This window comes from Nomia melanderi, chromosome 11, assembly GCF_051020985.1.
Source record: "Nomia melanderi isolate GNS246 chromosome 11, iyNomMela1, whole genome shotgun sequence".
In the NCBI taxonomy this organism is placed as follows: Eukaryota; Metazoa; Arthropoda; class Insecta; order Hymenoptera; family Halictidae; genus Nomia; species Nomia melanderi.
This window is the reverse complement of record NC_135009.1, coordinates 7,978,191-7,993,178: the sequence shown is the minus strand read 5'-3', so window position 1 is coordinate 7,993,178 and position 14,988 is coordinate 7,978,191. Positions and strand designations below refer to the sequence as shown.

General features: G+C 41.8%; 2 protein-coding genes across 3 annotated transcripts in view; both read right to left on the bottom strand.

Annotated features, from left to right (window-relative positions):
• Positions 1-14,802, bottom strand: part of LOC116430585 (phosphatase and actin regulator 2) — a 333,735-nt gene extending 318,933 nt beyond the window's left edge. Inside the window, exons 1-2 of the mRNA XM_076372288.1 lie at positions 14,581-14,802; positions 11,404-11,484 (exon numbers count right to left, since the gene is read on the bottom strand). Coding sequence (XP_076228403.1) covers positions 11,404-11,484; positions 14,581-14,701 — 202 coding nt within the window. The 5' untranslated portion in view covers positions 14,702-14,802. The remainder of the gene's footprint in view (positions 1-11,403; positions 11,485-14,580) is intronic.
• Positions 11,404-12,894, bottom strand: LOC116430586 (F-box only protein 7). 2 transcript variants are annotated; one of them, XR_004235742.2, is made up of 4 exons: positions 12,618-12,894; positions 12,271-12,537; positions 11,893-12,199; positions 11,404-11,801 (listed from the first exon to the last, which is right to left on the bottom strand). XR_004235742.2 is itself a non-coding variant. In XM_031984945.2 (3 exons), the coding sequence occupies exons 1-3, from the start codon at positions 12,863-12,865 to the stop codon at positions 11,992-11,994; spliced, it is 723 nt and encodes a 240-aa protein (XP_031840805.1). In that variant the 5' UTR covers positions 12,866-12,894; the 3' UTR covers positions 11,404-11,991. The 2 variants fall into 2 exon arrangements, 1 of the variants encoding a protein (XP_031840805.1); XM_031984945.2 differs by having other exon boundaries at positions 11,404-12,199.
• Positions 14,803-14,988: the final 186 nt, after the last annotated feature.

Sequence of the window (14,988 nt, the reverse complement as noted above, 5' to 3'; positions counted from 1 at the left end):
CAGGCAACTAAGAGGACGGGCTTCTTCCTTGATGCCGAGCAACCCCTTGTCTCTCTTTCTCCGATCTTCAAAGTTCCTCTTTCTCTCTTTCCGTCGTGAACGGTCGGAACGAACGACCGGTCCCTGCTTTTCCCTTTTAGAACCTCGCTGCGAAATTATAACTCCGCCCGGCCTCGGCGACCAGTTTTTCACCCGGCCGCGGCGTCACACTTTTCACTGTTCCGCACTCTCGTTCTCGTTTCGACGGAAATAACGGAGATGTGGACCACGTGTATACCAGGTGCTCCCGTGTGACAGTACAGCGGGGAATGCGTGAATCAAATGGCAACCTAGATTGCAGATTGGATGTGTTTATTGTAGTCTTGATGGTTGGGAATAGTATAAAATGTAATATAGTTTGATGGGGTTTTTGTTTTAGTTCAGAGGTCGTAAATGTTCTTTCAGGCAAGTGCTAAATTGTTGTACAAGGGTAATTTGAGGAAATCTTTATGTAAAATTGTGTAGAAATTCGCGATCCATTTTTCAATGGTTTGTTACTGTCGCTGATATTGTCCTCCAATTTTCTAGGAATTAAAATCATGCAGATACAAGGAGACTTTTAAGGGAGGAAGAGAGAAAAGTGGACTCATTTATATTCCAAGGACGCAACGTCTCGGATTTGCATTCTCTTCGTAGCCGATCTCTTCCTCCATTTTTCTTCTAGTGCCGCATGGGAAATCAATGTTGCAAACTCTTCGGCCCTGCTAATTAATCTAGCCGGTTCGATTTTGTACACAGGTTTCTGTAACAATTCCAGACGAGACCAACCTGATATCGGTAGTCCTTCTGAAAATAGCTCGCAGGGATTCGCAAATGAAAATGCGAATGTGAACTGCTTTTCTTTCCCTCGCGGTCGACCGCGATTCGTGGAGCCAGTCGAACAGAACGTTGCAACTTTTCGCACGCTCGCCTCGATAAATCAACCCCTCTGAGCTGATTTTTCTTTGCCGGAGACAGGAAGCAATAGCAAAGCTTCGAATATCTCGCGAGAATATTTCTCGAGACGATGTTGACGTCACTGAAAATATCTCGCGTGCCTTGACGCCGCGCATTGTTGTAACGCGTTCGTATGACCCACGAATGGGACAATTTATTACTGACCATGTCCTATAGCTTAACTATGTTTACACCGCAAATATTTTTAAATTTCCTGCGCTTTCTCAATCCTTAAATATCGTTCACGTATTGAATTCTGAAGAAATATTTTGAAATTATATACTCCATACTTTCAAAACATATCAAATACTTCATGCTTCAAATTTTTGGTACAGTTGTCTTCATTTTCTCATTAGTTTTCTAGTTAATATACATATTTATGTTTCGCCTAGAAATTTCAAAGAGTGAAAATTGCTTCACAAGTTATTTACAAATGATATCTAATACTTGTTACCACTTTTCTTTGAGTACTTGCAAGCATCACGCCGCATAGGAAATTCCCAATATCGACTTCGAAAACAGGCCAATCTTCGCTTCGCACTTTTCCAACTTAAATTCACCTGTTCCTTGACGGTGCCACCCACGGCGTGCCACCCTGTGTCCCGGAGCACGATCAAATCCACTTTACCCGACAGATCGTTCATCCAGATCGCGATTCACGGTTGCCCCGTCTTTTCGGTTCAATAATTCTGGGATTCGATCCGGATCGAAATTAGGCCAGCCGATGACCCGCAAACACGCCCGGCATTAATGCAGATAAACTCATTAGGATCGGTATGACTGGCTGACCCGACACGCTAATGATGGAAATCCGAGGCTCGCCTCCGACCCGCCGCGGAGCGACACAGCGCGGATTCTCGAAAATTAATTGAAAAGCGAGGGCAAGGATAAATAAGAAAAAAAATGAAGCTTGGAAAAAGGTCGAGATAACGGGTTGAGAGACTTTGAAGACCAGGGACACCGCCGAATTCGCTCCGCTCCAAATGCGTGCATCCGCGGCGCAACGCTAGGTAAAAATCTGGGTCCCGGCGAATATTTACGTCACCGCGGGGCGTACGCAACGAAGCGGTTACCGCAATCGTTTCCTGCGTCCTATGCCATCTATTCAACGACCGTGAGGGGACGCGCGGAGGATGTAACTGCGTAATCAACTTTTTCCAGAGAGGTCTCGATCGAATCTTTTGCGCAACGGAAAACTGCTTGTTGATCTTCGGATCGATGTAATCGGCGTTATCACTGTGTAACGCGAGTTGATTTTCTGTAAGATATTTGTACAGGTTTCTTCTTCTTAACGCTAATCCGGAAACAGAACTGCTGTATCATTTGTAGTTTATAAGACTCTGGAGGGACGATCGAATTTTGCATTTTGAAAACTATTTGAGCAGGAACTATCAGAACTATAGGAAAATTGTTTAAAGAAGATGATTTTATAGATTCTTCGAAGTAGGATATACTTTTGTGGTGTTATAAAGGTTTAGACGTGTTCAGACAATTTTAATGCGAACGGGAACATGGTATCGTTAGTAGAGATCGGACTACTTCGAGGTTTTGCCTTTCGGCAGGGAAAAAAGCGTGACGGATGGTGCAAGATGAAAGACTCGATTGGACGATTCGCTGATTCCTGATAGTTCCAGGGGCAAGACCCGCCGATGGGCTCGGATAATCCATTTAGCTAAGAAATTGAAGAGAAAAATTCCGTGCCGCCGGAGGAGTCGCACCTTTGATGTTAAACCCTTGGTCGGCGATGACTTGGTTTATTTTGGCACGACTTTTCAAAGGCTTCGTCTAACTTCTCAGCTTTTGCTGGCTGACTCAAGTCGTCGAGTATTCGAGCCGTGGGAAACCAAAGCGATCTAAGTCACAGAATTACCTTCCCCTTGAAAATCGAAAAATCCCTTTGTCGTCTCTTTGATGTTTAACGCGTGGTTACATTAAAAAGAAAATGAATAATTTCGACACTGTCACAATTCATTTAACCAATAATACAAAGTCCCTTCATTATTCACAATTCATCTATTCATTCATCCCCAAATTCAGATTTACCAAAACCCCCGTCAATTTTATACAAACAACGAAGCAAAGTGATTTCTTTACCAACACTATACACTATTTACACCTACAGTCCGTTGTCTATTATTCCGAACTCCCCTTGTGTTTCTCATTTTCTCTTGTTAACCCCATCAGTTTCTCGTTTCATGTCTTTTTTTATTTACCCCTCGCATTTTCCGCTACACGTAGAACCTTCCCCTATAAAAATAGAACCGCTGCAGGGGATAGTGACGCGGACTGCAACGTATCCTGTTAACACGGCACTCACCCTGAGAATAGATGGGAAACTCGCCGTCGCTGTGGCTGTGTGTCAGCATCCCCGTGGAGTAGAACTGCCACAGGGCTCTCTTCCGGTTCTCCTCGGACGTGCCGGCGAGAAGCTCGTTTTCGTCGGCGAGGACCTCGTCTTCGTCGGCGAGGCCCAGCAAACTCACCACCTCGGACAGCGACAGGGTGGCCCGGTTGTCGGCCGCTAGACGGTGAGCACCACCACGACCGATGAGTGTCTGTTTCGCGAACGGAGCAACACGTCTGCTATTCCAAATTAGCGATCAACGCAGCGGTCACGTTACACTATTCAGCCGTAGCATCGACCTGGTACCGTGCACAATTATCGACTCACAAATTCACTGGGAACTAGTCGTCGAACGTATCACTTAAACTCTTCTATTCGCGTCTATCTGATGTCCTGGATGAACATCCCTCGTCTCAGCGCACGGGGGTGGAACGTCGAGACATCGATCCTGTTCGAACAATCGCTTTACAAGCTTTCTAGTCTCAATGGTTATATTCTTTTTGTTATACTTCGTTTCGCGTATGGAAAATCTAGCGTCTTTTCGTGTGTTTTCTTTGTGAGATCTTAATTCCCTGGGATCTGCAACGAATTTTGTATAGTTTCATTTTTAAGGTCTTGTGGAGAATATAAGGTAGTGTAAATTCTAGATAATCCATCCTTGTTTTCATCCCCCTGCTCTATGCTGCGACATTATTCTATATTCGCGTTTCTAACTTATAATGGGCTTTTCTTCGTACATTTTACGTGATAAATATGAACCTGTGGCTTTTCTTTACCTCCAACGTGTAATTTCAAAAAAAGTAATGTTAGGAGATATTTAAAATATCTATATTCGATTGTTATAATGAAGTAGTATTAACCATCATATTGTTTGAATAATAAAAAGAAACTGATATAAGATTATAAATGAACACGGAACAACAGAACAGAATAATTTTGTGGTCCCGATCTCGATCACCTGAAGTTGTTTCACGGATGATTTACAGGGATGGTTTTCTAAGGGGCGGAAACTAATTAAGCTTATCTCAAATCATTTTCCGATTGTTTCTCGGAGGAGGGTACTCTGCCGCGGGCTAATAATTCTGCGAGATTTCACGTTCCCATGTAGTTAGCGAGTCGCATCGAGCCACAGCGCGCGAAGCTTTCGCTTGAAACAACGCCGTTCGGGCACCGCAATCTCTGTAATTCGATAATCACCGATTTATGTAAGCTGTTTTAATCAGCTGCCGGAACAAGCATGATCCAGGTTTGGGAGTTTTGCTCCTGCGTCATCGCGATTATTATGATTTATTGAAACGAGATAAAAGTTCCTGTTAATTGGTAAATTAGTTTGAATCGCAATCGATCGCTAGAAATTGGAACAAAATCGAGGTTTTGGTATCCTTGGTACTAACGATATATTAACTTCAATATTTTTTTTGTATACAATGTACATCAGTTTTCAAAAACAAAAATCATTAGTTGTAGCACGATATGTATTAATATTCTTATATTATCTCTATTATCTATAAGGATTATCAAATGAATCTTTTTTTTCATTAAAACAAATAAAAACTACTGCTTCGATGTCAGTTAGTAAACATAGAATCATTACGTATTTACAGCTCTCAAAAATCTCAGAAACACCAATACTAGAAATTTTACTATAACTACATTCTTTTTCGGTAATTTTGGAATAGTTTATAAAAAAATATTTAATTTCATTTTCCTTTCCCCTAGATGCTCGATCAAGAAAATGTACATTCGCATGAACATCCACAATCTACGAATCACTGACCTGCGATTGTAACCCCGATTCATCGATCGCGGTCGAGTCGATTTCAATTGTCCCGCCGAGTAACGAGAACACAGGATTGCGGGCCGCAATCGCGACCACCGATCGGGAAACGAATCTAAGAGCTAGCGAAAGCAAAAAAAGTATCGCGAATTAAAATCAGATGATAACAAACTCCTGATTCGAAAAGATTGAAGATACAGCGAAATTTTCAGACTTCCGCATCTAAGTGATGAGTCCTCCCCCTTTACGAAAGAAACGCAGCCTGACCTCTCTCTTTCTTCTTCTTTTTTCTCCCGATTTTACTCGCAGTTCTATTATTTCTCCTCAGCGATCGATCAACCCGTGATGTTCAATCTATTAATAGTCGTATAAATTTATACGCTCGCGGGAAACGGTGGAGCGTCGCGACACGGAGATGGTCCCACCGTTCCAGAGTTGTCCCACCGCGGAACTTTCCGAGGAATCGTCGCGACGCAGCGTATTCGACGCTTCCATTTTATTCGACAACCGATCTCGCAGTCTACACCGGCGTCCGTCCTTAGATGGAAGTAAAACGAATGTTCTATAAATTTTTATTGAATATCGTAACGCATAACAACATCGACAGGTCGTTTTTCTTACATTTTTTTAAAATACTTCTTAAAGAACAAGTGTTACATTCATGAAAATACTGTCACTATGAAAGTCCATTGTTGAATCAAGTGGTAGCAGCGGACATTTTAAGGCGTTAACCACGTACATTCAAATTTAATCGATGCCTTTCAATCTTCGGAGTGGTCGAATCACGAATAAAACGATCGAAAATTGTAATCGGCCGTCCATGAGAGGTAAATCGAAAATTACGTAGGGTGGGCCAATAGTAAGAGACTTTCGGCTTGACACGGCCGTCACTCATGATAGACGTTATTCTAACTTAAATGGTTTGGTCCTTCCGCAGCGAGGAAAGTAGCCAGGAAGCGCCGTCGCTGCGTGTCAATCAGAAAATTTAATTGCCTGCTCTTGAAGGATTTTATTAAAAGAGGCTACTTTTAGTGTTCCCTTTAAATAAAACATGAACGTGATAAATTTAAACGCGACTTCACATTCGATTGCTGTTGCCCGCAGAAACAGCTAAATCGCAAAGGATAACTTCGGAAAACTGACAGCTAACTTCGGGGAATATTTATTTACAAACATGCCAGGTAACATATTATCGAACAAGCATTTCTGTTTGCTAAAAATAAAATGTACCTCCCCTGGCTATAAAAATCCGCAACCCATAGATTGATACACGCAACAACTCACGAGCATTCCCGTTACATAACAACAGAACATTTTAAACTGAAAACTGGCACGGTCCACTGCAACACCCCCTCACGCACAAAGCTAAATCCACAAACGGCCATTACATCGCCTTATCGTATCCAAGAGAAACGAAATAAGATCATAGGCATACATTCCCGGGCTTAATTCAAGTACACTTACGCCTTCAATAAAACCAACCCCTCCGGTGACCATAAAACAAAGCCACGAGCCAACGTCTCCCATAAAAATCACAGAACCCCAAAAACGAGGGACTTAGAATCCTCGCGAAGCTTCGACCGTCGTTCTCCAAATCCGCACCGAGGACCAGAGGATCTTTCGCAGAGTCCTTCCCGCAAGTCCAAGAGCGGGCCGATCGATGACTCGACGTTCGCCAAACGGGAAAAGGGGGCCGATGAAAAAAGAAGAACTGGGAGGGCCGGGAAGAGCACGATCCACGCACCGAATACGTTCACCCTCTCACCACTCGGGAACCAACGACGAACCGGTTCACCGTGATCGAATGGGTCCACGGGTTCGATCGATCTGATAGATCTCTCGCGGCACACACCGAGATCCACGCACGTCGGCTGGTTCACGCACAAAACACACAATTGTCGTCAAGGGTGTCACTCGCGTGAGATGTACGGGTGGGTGTGTGCGTTGTGTGCGTGAGTGTATTGTGTCACGGTGTCACGGGGATCATCCCGTGCGAGGGATGGATGGATCTCGGGGAAAGAAAAACGTGCGTCCTACGTGGCGGCGGAGCGGGAAGGACTTTCGTCCAGGACGGGTTCGATGCGCGCACTGGGGATGAGAGAGAACCAGGGAGAGCAACCCGGAGGACGGAGAACGCTGACACGCCGCGCGCGGCCCGAGTGAGAGAGAGGAAGGGCGGGAAGGGATAGGCGGGAGCGAGGCGGACGCGCGGCTCGGAGAAAGAGAGAAAGAGGAAGGCCAAACGGCGCAAGCTTAAGCCCGCTACCGGGCTTCGAAATACGCATACGACACAGTGGCCCGCACACCAGCTAACCGTGAAACCAGTCCCGATCCAACGAACACACGAATTGCCCCAGTGGCGCGACGACAACGCACGGGTCGTAGGACTTAGTTATCTTGCACTGGGCAAGGGTGTGTTATGCTATCTGTGCAGATGCGTAGCGTTTCATTTAGACAAAAGATTACATCAGTCTTGGAACATTTTGGTGCAGATTTTCGAGGGTTCACAAAGGCTGGTAGTAATGATTTATAACTATGTTTAAGGGTAGTAGGACGTCCATTAACCGAGTCACTAGTTTGCACGATGTAAGTCAGTTAGGGTCCTGGATATTCGGGAACTCAACAATTCAAATTCTTAGATTGTATTTTAGGCTTTGTACAACATGATATGGTACGCTTTGTATAAATACTACTATTTTATTAGCTACAGGAAGGTTAGTTTGGGTGGAAACATTACGTTTTTGAAAGGGCAGTATTAAGCACCATCACTCGACGGGATTGCTTGTGGGTACCGTTCAGTTTTTAACTTTTCAGAATTCTATGCGAAGGGAGGAAATGATATTGGTTCATGAGTTTGAAAATAGGCTTATAACACATGTATGGTACTATTGGTAAATTGGTGGTTTAAGGGAAGTAAGATCAGCATTCTATGATGTATTATTAGTAAAGGTTAAGTAGATCCAGTGGGTCATATACGCAGATACATTTAATATTCGACACGTGTTTGAATATAACGAATAGTTTTTAATACGATTTTATGAAGGGAGTAACTTGGGATAAGCAGCTCACTTTCCACAGAATAATTAAAAACGAAGTATTTTACTTATTATTTGATAGGTATACTTTTACTGTATATTTATAGATATTATCAGTGACTTGCGAAATTAAACTTTCAGTCTCATGTAAATTGATAGCTTAAGGTTAATGAAACCGGTAAACAATAAAGTATTACCGTCAGAGCTTAAGTAGAATTAGTAAGTCGTGTACAGACACCGTTGAATATTCAATGCACGTTAGGACTTGATGAATTTTCTAAAACAAGAAAAAGAGAAAACTAATTTTAATTGGCGGAAATCGAAATTTTTATGATCTCAAAGTTATGAGCAGCTTTGCGATGATATTAAAAAGGAGTACGTGCATACTCAACCGTGCCACGGCTTAGTACATCTTATAGTAAACTACTAGGTATCTCCGTTCACGTTTGTGTTTATTGAACTAGGTAATGGAGAATGCGCATGGGAACGGGACGTTCACGCACGATGGATTTGATTACTTTGCGATTTGTTGAGGCCGTTGCCCAATCTATTGGATATGACATTACCTGCTTTAATTTGGATCATTATTCCAACCGTTTGAATTTCATTAAATACCGGTTCGATAGGAAAGTTATACGATAAAATTAAACAATCGACTTCATATAACTGGTCGAATAAAATAATAATACGCGTTGAATCTTTCAGCGTTTATAACGTATAAAAACCTTCTACAAATTATAAAATAAAAATTTTAATCGAATTCAACGCTGCCATAATTACTTTCACTTTACTGAAACTTTTTCTGAAGACTGAGTCTCATTCAGTATGAGTTCCTTCAAATAACTCCACAAAAGTTGTATAGCCGCATAAAATTCTGCGATCTAGCTAAGAGAACACCTCACCCCCGATGACGCTCACTGTCTTTCACTCCTTGCACGATCAGAGTTCCTGAGTTAGTCGAACGAGAAAAAACGCGCGGGAGTATTTTAACCTCTTATCTAAGTGATAAATTCGTTCCTCTCTATCACCGAGGCAAAAAGGATACAAGAGGGGGATGGAGCGGAACGAAAGATAGGAGGTAAAAGCGCGTGAAAGATGCACGTTAGGCCGGATGAATGTTCCGCTATCGTGGCTCTAGAGATCTCGGGGAGGGAACATCAACGGCGCGTAACGAGTGTTTAGCGGTCGATTTTGAAAAGTGCCCTCTTCTCTCTCGCTGCTAGAGTCGCCACCTGTCGCGACCCAGTTTCCCGAACGACCTTACAACAGTTCGTCCTAATTTCGCACGTTAACCGTTTCCTTGGCGTTCCTAATCATTATTTTGAGGAACACGCGCGCTAATACCTCCATCAACGCTTCTACAAAGACAAAAATAAAAAAATAGACGAAATAAAATACGATTTCGAACGAAGGAAGACGAAGTCTGGATTCTAAATTAGAAATTTAAGTGTCGCTGTTAAGCATTTAGAAGTAGAAGACTATTTTTATTAATACTCCTGGTTATTTATATTATCTTAATATTATTAATGTTACTTTTTATTATGTTCAAAATACAATTGGCTTAGATTGTTTCGACGCTCCCTCGAAAGTTTCAAACATCGCTCGTGAGAGATCATCGAGGTATATGCTGAATAACTTTCCATTACCTACATTGTAACTTCTGTAACGATTACATGAGACTAATAATTAACACTCATTGTTAATGAAAAATAATTATCTCATTACGCATGATACTTTTCGAAGTTTTTATTAACATCGACGAGACGTTTCGGAGCACAATGAGATTAGATCATAGTGATTCACGCATAATTTACGTGTATACACTTTGAACAATACACGCCTAGTTCCTTAATTATATGTACAGTATCGTAATTAAGCTCCGCGTGAGACATAATTACCGATTAATTAATCGTTCGTGAACGGCTGTAAGTAGAAGGTGATCCGTGTTCGGATATTCTACACGCGAAAATTTTAGTTTACAAAAGTTCAAAGATAGGAGTATCACTCCTGACTACGCTTATTCAACTTTACTTGATGGTTTCGCGCGAAAGCTTCACAGTTCGTTAAATCTTAGCAAGATTTGGGAAGAGTATTAAAAGCCGCATTATTCATCACGGGAGCTTTAAGGAAAAAGCAAAGATAACGAAACAACAACAAGAAAAACTGAACAAACTTCCACATAATGTAACAATAAAAATATTTATTCGCGTATTTGCGAAAGATAAGTATACAGAAAAGTTTATTCTCACGGGAGAGAATAAGTTTTTATAAATAATACGAATACAAACTTCTTTGATACATCGATAACATGACGATAATATTTAATATCAAATTCATAGAGGAAAAAATGATATTGACATTTATCGAATTCAGTTTGAAATCCTCATCACAAATGCGACTCAATATCGCAAAGCAAAATGTTACTACCAGCTCGACTTTATTTTTCGTTTTTATACGCGAACCGAATGGTATTCCCGTTTTTCCGCGCAGCGCAATAAAAAGGTTTTATTATTATTATCAAAGTTTGTGCCCTTTTCGTGGTCCGCGAACGACCCGAAGGAGGAGGGTCCACGTTTGGTTTCCCATTGAGACGGGGAAAAGGGATGAGACGGTAATCAATGTTTCGCGCACCGTTGCACCGTGCAGTTCTACGATCCTCTAGAACTCCTTTGGAAGTGTTCACCGATGCTCAGTCTCTCAATGTTGATAAAGTCGTCGCGTGCGACGCGAGCGCGCACGCACGCATGGAGCATCGGAATTAATTATTCATCCGCCACGTATAACGAGGAATTGACGGTTGCATGGACTATGATCACCCGTTGCACGGTTAAATGCCGCGCAAGTCGTCGAGTTATGCGGCGATATGCAAGGAATGTTTATCCTAGTGTGTACGATTTGCATGCGACATGACGAAAGCGGATTCCGATGGGTATATCTGTTCGTCTCATCAGTAACGTCTCTTTCTGAAATTACTTATAAACAAAAAAGCTGATGACCCGCGAGTAATTTCAATCTGCAATTTGTAGATCATTTCTTTTTATGAACTATTTCATTATTTTTTCTATGTACTCGTTCACTCTAAAAACATGTCATTGTCACAAACTAGTGGCTGTGATTGTTTTCACGATGCGGACGGTACATCGGTACAGATTTCCACCTATGTTTCATCTCGGGTCAAATCGATAGACGCGTCTGACGTGCTTCCATCTGACGTGCGTGCCATAAGTGAAAGCCTGCGAAACGTTTATCTGAAATCCTCGTTTATCACTCACCGGTATCGCCGTTGCTCTGCGTACTGGTCTCCTCGGTTTCTACCTTTTCACCGGTCTCTGCCGTCTGCGTGACATCGTCCGCTAAAAAGGAAATTCGCAGAGATTACAGATGGATTCGATGCGTGACGGTGTTCCCTCGGTTAAATGTTATCAACTCAAACCCGTGAAGTAACATGTAACGAGGGTGGATAGCTGAGAATAGCTGATTGGGCGAAATGATACTATTGGTATCATTGGAATTTAATGTCTTAATATTTTATGATGAAAGAAATGTCCAAGTAAATATTCATCACAATCGTGTAATTATTGATTTTGATAACGATCTTTTCCGTTAATCTTGCATCTGTGGATCTTGAGGATTGTATCGAGAATCCCTAATGGAAGAGGCAACACTAAGTCTAGGGAAAATATTTGGAATATTGAAAACCACGAGTATATACTTTTTTAATAAAACTCTCCTGATTTAAAAAAAAAATCTGTAATATTTACATGTTATAATACATGTATTTTATGTACAGTATTTTGTATTTTTCATTTTGCAAAACTGCTTGTTGGCTTATTCATCTTAACAGATTGATTTGGTCCCATTCATTCAATATGTTCCTTCAGTTCAGGATCTGAACACAGCTGGTAAAATTCTGATGAGCACTGGGCCAATTGTTTCAGATCCCTTACATTTAACAGTCTCAAGATTTTGAACTTTAACTCTAGTGGTAAGCCCTGCAAGCCAGGACACATTATTCCTGCGTTCATTGATACATCTAAACGCACTGGAGTGGCTATACAATCTTTAAACCTATTAAATAATTCATTGACAGTCTACATCATCCTTATAAACAGGCAAATATACATCTGGGCTTAACATACCTGTGAGATATTTCTTTTAGGTTTCTATAACGACCACTGAGATCGCTAGAAAAAGGATTAACATATTTCAAAGTCTGTACACTAATGCAGTAAGTTCTTCTATCTTCTATTACAGGATAAAAGTTAACAATCAACGTATCCCCTGATGGAACAGCAATGAACTTGCATTTAACATCAGGTACAGCTGGAAGTGTGAAACTTATGTCATAAACATTAGACTCCTTCAACTTCCAATCCTTTGGTATGCGTAAGGATCTAAGATTACGACTGCAATAAATGTGGCACAATGCATAAGCAGTGAAAAACACCATAAGAAGAACAAAAACCTGTTGAACACCACTGCATACCGTCGCGAATTAGATTTATCATTTGTTGATATATGAAACCCAGCCTCTGCCAAAAATACTATAAGTAATGCCACTAGATAATCATGGTGCGTGGAACTTTCGTTTAAATCCTTTATTATGCCCTCCAACGAGGGCACTAAGTTTGTAATTGTGCTCTCCTCTGCCAATATAGGCTCTAACATGACTGTCAACGTTTTCAAAACAAACTTAACCTTTATACTCCGCGATTCTGTAGAACATATGATCATGAAAATAAGTAAGCTTCTCAGGCAAATCCTTAGAGGCGCTGATGTCGTCAGCGACACTAACGCACTCATCTACAAAGGACCTTAGACGTAGTTGCGTAGCGACAGCTGTCGCGTGGTGGCGCATACTTTATAAACATGCACACAAAGTTCGTTTAATTTGTATTTTTTTGTGTACACAAATAGATATGCAAGAAAAGCTTCTGACTATAATACATAGGAAAGAATAAGAGCATTTCTATGTCAACATTGTTTTCCCTTAAAATTTCATCGAAAGTTCCAACCAATTCAATTTTGTTTACCTCTGGTGGCGACCTCTCTAGAGAAACATACACACTACTCTGGAAGTGACAGTGCGTACAAAAAAATGCAATATGTCATGAGTAATAAATAAATCAGTTTTACATCATAAAAGATAAGTGTACAGCTTTTTTTGCAAACGTTATGAGCCTTTTGATAAAATTTTTTATTATATTATTTGACCTAAATAGTATACCAAAGTGTAATGTACCAATGCACGGTAAAGACAAATTGCAACAAGTTTATCACAGCTGTGTAGTTGATTAATAAACTCTGTCACATTTAACAGGAAACAACAATCAAGTAACGCGGGTAGAGATTTCGCGTATCGGACGTGCGATTTTAAACTTATCACAGTTAAAGCTTTATCGGTGAGTAATATTTTTTATCGCTAACCGAGCTTATCCGTGAAGCTTCTTCGATCGTTAAGTCGATGATAAATGAATCTATGAAATGTCATGCATCTCCGTGTATCGAGTAGGTACATTCGCATGCTTTTCAGAAAAATGTGACTTGATAAATATGATTGTTGTGAGACAGAGCATATCGTCTTCCCGTTTCACAACGAATATTAAGAAAGAAAAAAAAACAAAAATTCGAGGCGAGTGAAACGATGATAAAATAAATAAAATAAAACCGGTATAGGAGCTTGTCATGTGTTTCTTTCGTGAGAACTGTTCCGTTGAGTTCATCGGTAACTGGAATCGCGTACAATGATTGCTTCTAAAGATCTGAAATTCTGGGAGTACGCACGAACCATTCCGCGTATATATTTTCAATCTATTCCAACGTATGTATAATTACTACGATCCAGAAAGCCGTTCCCTGATCCCTTATCCACCTGCCTAGTAATAATCCTTCCGCCAGGAACGTAATATCGAATTCATCAACCGGAACGACTCACATAAAACCACTTAACGGTTAGAACAAGATTTTCCACGTATCTGATCCAGATTGTAAACGAACAAACATGACAAATCAGTGTAAACGAAACTGTATGCCCGGTTAAACGTTCACCGAGTGATATTAAAGAATCCAAAGGACATCGAAAATCAGATCAAGTATTTTATCATCAATCGCCAATTGAATCCACAATAAGATTCGACCGTTATCTAACGCAAATATTTCTTTCGTTCGAGGGAGCCGTCTTGAACAGGGATCGTTGGAGTTTCTCTCGCGCGGAAATTAAGTCCCGTCGTCGGGACGACACGTCACGTGACCGACGACGACATATTAGAAAATAAACCCGGTGGGACGGACGGAAGGAGTCGCGTGGGGCCCGCGGTTCGCTGCGTTACGACCCTGTTCGGCATGCAAGAGCGCTCCGTGCCACTTGTTGCATGGCCGCGCTCGGCCACTCGCGTTTGAATAAACTGGTTTGCAACAGCCATGGGGATATTTCAGGTGGGCCCACGTACCGGGGGATCCCGGTGTCTCTGTGTTGTTCTCCTGGCACGTCGCGTCCGCCGATTTTGCCTGTCCATGGGGCACAACACTGGTCACTGCACTTGACACAGACGACTCGCACGATTCGGCCATTTTCAGGTTAACTCGCGTTTATCCGCACCGCGGCTATATAGTTGCCCCGCCGCATTCGAATCCGAATCCCTTTTTCGAAACTTCCACGCACGCTTCGCGGTTCATAACGCGCGACTCCCATGACAGATGGCGGCTCCCGGATGTCGAGACTGCTGCCGCCACCTGCCGACCAATTCACGAAGCTAATTTAATCTTTGGCTGACCTAGGATACGCGCAGACCTTGCATTTTATGGGACTTGGGCCCACTGTATCGTTTTAGTATCATTCTTGAAGTTACCGTTTATAC